Source organism: Dipodomys merriami, unplaced genomic scaffold (genome assembly GCF_024711535.1).
Source record: "Dipodomys merriami isolate MVZ:Mamm:240054 unplaced genomic scaffold, mDipMer1.0.p SCAF_12, whole genome shotgun sequence".
NCBI lineage: Eukaryota > Metazoa > Chordata > Mammalia > Rodentia > Heteromyidae > Dipodomys > Dipodomys merriami.
This window is the reverse complement of record NW_027202493.1, coordinates 267744-274194: the sequence shown is the minus strand read 5'-3', so window position 1 is coordinate 274194 and position 6451 is coordinate 267744. Positions and strand designations below refer to the sequence as shown.

The window sequence follows — 6451 nt, the reverse complement described above, 5'->3', positions numbered from 1 at the left end:
ATACAGCGGGACACAGCAGGACACAGCGCGGCACAGCGGGACACAGTGAGGGAACAGCGGGGGAATGCGAGGACACAGCGGCACACAGCAGCAGACACAGCGAGGACACAGCGGGCCACAGCGGGGGACACAGCAGTGCACAGAGGGGGACACAGCGGGACACAGTGGGGGACACAGCGAGTACACAAAGGGACACAGCGGGACACATCGGGGACACAGCGGGCACACAGCAGGACACAGCGGGGACACAGCGGGGACAAATCAGGACACAGCCAGACACATCGGGGGCCACAGCTTGACACAGCGGGATACACGGCGGGACACAGCGGCGACAGAGCGAGGACACAGAGGGACACAGCTGGGAACACAGTGGGGACACAGCTGGGACACAGCAGGACACAGAGGGGACAAATCGGGATACAACAGGGGACACAGCGGGACACAGCGGCACACAGCTGGACACAGATGGGGACACTGCGGGACACAGCTGGGGACACAGCGAGACACAGCGGGGGACACAGCGGGGACGCAGCGGGACACAGCGGGGGACACAGCGGGACACAGCTGGACACTGTGGGGACACAGCGGGGACACAGCGGATACACAGCAAGACACAGCGGGGACACAACGGGGACACAGCAGGACATAGCAGGACACTGCGGGGGACACAGCGGGACACAGCTGGGGACATTGAGGGGGGACATTGCGGGACAGAGCGGGTGTCACAGGGAAGGACACAGCGAGACACAGCGCGATACAGCGGGTTACAGCGGGGACACAGCGGGACACATCGGGGACACAGTGGGACACAGTGAGGACACAGCGGGAGAGAGCGGGGGACACAGCAGGGCACAGCGGGGGACACAGCGGGACAAAGCGGGGGACACAGCGAGTACACAAAGGGACACAGCGGGACACATCGGGGACACAGCGGGGACACAGCGGGGGACACAGTGGGGGACACAGCGGGGGACACAGCGGGGACACGGTGGGGGACACAGCGGGGAACACAGTGTGACACAGCGGGGACACAGCTGGACACAGCGGGATACACAGCGGGAAACAGCGGGGACCTAGTGAGGACACAGCGGGACACAGTAGGGAACACAGCGGGGGACACAGTGGGACACAGCCCGCGACACAGCGAGGACACAGAGGGGACACAGCGGGGATACAGCGGGCCACAGCGGGACACAGCGGGGATACAGCAGGACACAGCTGGACACAGCGGGAAACACAGCCGGACACAGCAGGACACAGCGGGGGACACAGAGTGGACACAGCGGGACACAGCATGGGACACAGCGGGACACAGTGGAGGACACAGCGGGATCCAGCGGCGGACACAGTGGGACACAGAGGGGGACACAGCGAGACACAGTGGGACACAGAGGGACACAGCGGGGACACAGCGGGATACGGCGGATCACATCAGGGTACACAGCGGGACACAGCGGGACACATCGGGACACATTGGGACACAGCGGGGACACAGGGAATACAGCGCGACACAGCGGGACACAGCGGGACACAGCGGGACACTGTGAGGACACATCGGGACACAGCGGGGGACACAGCAGGCCACAGCGGGGACACATCGGTACAGAGCAGGGGATACAGCGGGACACAGCGGCACACAGCGGGACACAGCGTGGGACACAGCAGGACACAGCGGGGGACACAGCAAGACACAGCGGGGGACACAGCACGGACAAATCGGGAGACAGCGAGACACATTGTGGACACAGCGAGGACACAGCGAGGTCACAGCAGGACACAGTGGGACACAACGGGACCCAGCGGGACACAGCTGGGACAGAGCGGGGACACAGCAGCAGACACAGCGTGACACAACGGGACATAGCGGGACACAGCGGGGGACACAGCGCGGGACACAGAGAAGACACAGCGGGGACACAGCGGGGACACAGGGGGCCACAGCGGAACACAGCGTGGATACAGCAGGACACAGCTGGACACAGCGGGAAACACAGCGGGTCACAGCGGGGACACAGGGAGGACACAGCGGGACACAGCGGGACACAGCGGGACACAGCGGGACACAGTGAGGGAACAGCGGGGGAATGCGAGGACACAGCGGCACACAGCAGCAGACACAGCGAGGACACAGCGGGCCACAGCGGGGGACACAGCAGAGCACAGAGGGGGACACAGTGGGACACAGCGGGGGACACAGCGAGTACAGAAAGGGACACAGCGGGACACATCGGGGACACAGAGGGCACACAGCAGGACACAGCGGGGACACAAGGGGGCCAATTCAGGAAACAGCCGGACACATCGGGGGCCACAGCTTGACACAGCGGGATACACGGCGGGACACAGCGGGGACAGAGCGAGGACACAGAGGGACACAGCGGGGACACATTGGGACACAGCGGGGGACACAGTGGGACACAGCTGGGAACACAGCGGGGACACAGCTGGGACACAGCAGGACACAGAGGGGACAAATCGGGATACACCAGGGGACACAGCGGGACACAGCGGCACACAGCTGGACACAGATGGGCACACAGCGGGACACAGCTGGGGACACAGCGAGACACAGCGGGGGACACAGCGGGGACGCAGCGGGACACAGCGGGGGACACAGCGGGTCACAGCTGGACACTGCGGGGACACAGCGGGGACACAGCGGATACACAGCAAGACACAGCGGGGACACAACGGGGACACAGCAGGACATAGCAGGACACTGCGGGGGACACAGCGGGACACAGCTGGGGACATTGAGGGGGGACATAGCGGGACAGAGCGGGTGTCACAGGGAAGGACACAGCGAGACACAGCGCGATACAGCGTGACACAGCAGAACAGAGCTGGGGACACAGCTGTACACAGTGGGGGACACAGCGGGATACAGCGGTACACATCGCGGATACAGCGTGACACAGCGGGGACAGAGCAGGGACACAGCAGGACACAGCGAGTTCACAGCGGGGGACACAGCGGGACACAGGAGAAACATAGCGGGGACACAGCAGGGACACAGCTGGACACAGCGGGATACGCAGCGACTACACAGAGAGACACAGCGGGATAAAGCAAGACACAGCGGGACACAGCAGGGACACAGCGGGGACACAGCAGCGGACACAGCTGTACACAGCGGGACACAGCGTGGGACACAGTGTGACACAGCGGGGGACACAGAGGGACACAGCGAGGACATAGCGGGACACAGCGAAATACACAGCGGGACACAGCGGGGACGGAGTGAGGACACAGAGGGACACAAGGGGACACAGCAGGACACAGGGGAACACAGCGGGAACACAGCGGGGACACAGCGGGGACACAGCAACAGACACAGCAGGACACAGCGGGACACAGCAGGGGACACAGTGGGGGAAATAGCGGGACACAGCAGAGAACACAGCGAGACACAGCGGGGACACAGCAGGACACCGTGGGGACACAGTGGGGACATAGCGGAATGCAGCGGGGACATAGTGGGACACAGAGGGGACACAGCGGGGGACACAGCGGGGGACACAGTGGGGGACACAGCGGGGAACACAGCGGGACACAGCGGGATACAGCTGGACACAGCGTGATACACAGCGGACATACTAGGGACCCAGCGAGGACACAGCGGGACACAGCGGGGGACACAGCGGGACACAGTGGGACACAGCAGGACACAGCGGGGACACAGCGGGGACACAGCGGGACACAGTGAGGACACAGCGGGGGAGAGCGGGGACACAGCGGGACACAGCGGGGACACAGCGGGGGAGACAATGGGACACAGCGGGGACACAGCTTGACACAGCGGAATAGAGCAGGGGACACAACAGTACACAGCGGGGGACACAGCGGGATACAGCGGTACACATCGCGGATACAGCGTGACACAGCGGGGACAGAGCGGGGACACAGCAGGACACAGCGTGTTCACAGCGGGGAACACAGCGGGACACAGGGGAAACATAGCGGGGAAACAGCAGGGACACAGCTAGACACAGCGGGACACAGCAGGGGACACAGTGGGGGAAACAGCGGGACACAGCGGAGAACACACAGCGAGACACAGCGGGGACACAGCAGGACACCGTGGGGACACAGCGTGGACATATCGGAATGCAGCGGGGACACAGTGTGACACAGAGGGGACACAGCGGGGGACACAGCGGGGGACACAGTGGGGGACACAGCAGGGAACACAGCGGGACACAGCGGGGATACAGCTGGACACAGCGCGGATACAGCGGGACACAGCTGCACACAGCGGAATACACAGCGGGTCACAGCGGGGACAGAGCGAGGACACAGCGGGACACAGTGCGACACAGGGGGGACACACCGGGACACAGCGGTGACACAGCCGGACACAGTGACGACACAGTGGGGGAGAGCGGGAACACAGCGGGACACAGTGGGGACACAGCAAGGACACAGTGGGACACAGCGGGGACACAGCGGGGGACACAGTGGGGGACACAGCATGGGACACAGTGGGGGACACAGCGGGGGACACAGCGGGGAACACAGGGGGGACACAGCGGGGAACACAGCGGGACACAGCGGGGACACAGCTGGACACAGCGGGGTACACAGCAGCACACATCGGACACAGCAAGGACACAGCGGGACACAGTGGGACACATTGGGACACATTGGGACAAAGCTTGACACAGCGGTGACACAGCGGGGACACAGCAGGGGAAACATCGGGACAGAGCGGGACACAGGAGGACAGAGCGGAGGACACAGCAGGGGATACAGTGGGATACAGCGGGGTACACAGTTTGACACAGCAGGACACAGCGGGACAGAGCAGGGACACAGTGGAGACACTCCGGGGGACAGCGGGGACACAGCGGGACATAGCGTGTGGCAGCGGGACCCAGGGGGACACAGTGGGGGACACAGCGGGGAAGACAGTGGGACACAGCATGGGAAACTGTGGGACAGAGCAGGACACAGCGGGACACAGCGGGGACACAGTGGACACTCCGGGGGACAGCGGGGACACAGCGGGACACAGCGGGGGACAGCGGGTACACAGCAGGACACAGCTTGACACAGCGGGATACAGCAGGGATAAAGCGGGGGACAGCGGGGACACAGCGGGACACAGCGAAGACACAAAGGGGGACAGAGGGGACACAGCGGGACACAATGGGACACAGCGGGGACACAGCAGGGACACAGCGGGGGACACAGCGGGGGACACAGCGGGGGACACAGGGAGAGACACAGCGGGACCCAACGGGGGACACAGCAGGACACAGCGGGACACAGAGGGGAGACAGCGGGGGACACACCGGGGACACAGCGGGACACAGCGGGGACACAGCGAGGACACAGCTGGACACAGTGAGACACAGCGGGACACAGCGGGGCCCAGCGTGGGACACAGCGGCACACAGTGGGGACATAGCTGGACACAGCTTGATACACAGCTTGACACAGCGGGGGACACAGCGGGGGTCACAGCGGGAAACAACGGGGGACATAGCGGGACACAGCGGGGACACAGCGGGACACAGCGGGACACAGCGGGGACACAGCGGGACACAGCGGGTGAAAAGGCGGGGATACAGCGGGGACAAAGCGGGACACTGCGGGACACAGCATGGACACAGCGGGGAAAACAGCGGGGGACACAGCGGGGGACACAGCGGGGACACAGCGGGACACAGCGGGGACACAGCGGGGGAAACAGGGGATATACAGCGGGGACAAAGTGGGACACAGCGGTACACAGCAGGACACAGTGTGGACACAGCGTGGACAAAGCAGGTGACACAGCAGGACACAGCGGGAAACAGCGGGGAACACAGTGGGGGACACAGAGGTAAACAAAACGGGACACAGCGAGGACACAGCGGTATATGGCGGGACACAGCGGGACACAGCAGGGACACAGCGTGGGACATAGCTGGACACAGCGGGTTACACAGCGGGTCACAGTGGGGACACAGCATGGACACAGAGGGACACAGCGTGGGACACAGCGGGACACAGCAGGGAAACAGCGGGGACAGAGTGGGGACAGAGCAGGACACAGCAGGGACAGAGCGGTGAACACAGCGGGACACAGCGGGAAAAAGCGGGGACACAGCGGAGACACAGCGGGGACAGAGCGGGGACACAGCAGGACACAGCGGGGACAGAGCGGGGGACACAACAGGACACAGCGGGACACAGCAGGGACACAGGGGGACACAAAGGGGGACACAGCGGGACACAGCGGGGGACAAAGGGGGACACAGCGGGGACACAGCGGCTCACAGTGGGGACACAGCGGGGAACACAGCGGGAAACAGTGGGGACTCAGCTGGACAGAGCGGGGGACACCCCAGGACAAAGCGGGGGACACACCGGGACACAGCGGGTCACAGCGGGACACAGTGGGGGACACAGTGGTGGACAAAGCGGGGGACACAGCGAGGACACAGCGGGACATAGCGAGGACACA

General features: G+C 64.3%; 1 protein-coding gene across 1 annotated transcript; it reads right to left on the bottom strand.

The window, feature by feature from the left end:
- Window positions 1–261: 261 nt before the first annotated feature.
- Window positions 262–3863, bottom strand: LOC138823104 (keratin-associated protein 10-6-like). The gene is made up of 6 exons (XM_070016036.1): window positions 3852–3863; window positions 3423–3596; window positions 2894–3041; window positions 2485–2550; window positions 1661–1810; window positions 262–455 (listed from the first exon to the last, which is right to left on the bottom strand). Exons 1-6 carry the CDS (start codon window positions 3861–3863, stop codon window positions 262–264), a joined length of 744 nt encoding a protein of 247 aa, XP_069872137.1.
- Window positions 3864–6451: the final 2588 nt, after the last annotated feature.

Coding starts and splice junctions, on each gene's coding strand:
- LOC138823104 (XM_070016036.1), bottom strand. Junction 1,811..2,484: donor GTCCCGCTGTGTCCCCTGGT/GTATCCCGATTT, acceptor GCTCTGTCCCAG/CTGTGTCCCGCTGGGTCCCG. Junction 456..1,660: donor GTCCCCCGCTGTGTCCTGCT/GTGTCCCACGCT, acceptor ATCTGTGTCCAG/CTGTGTGCCGCTGTGTCCCG.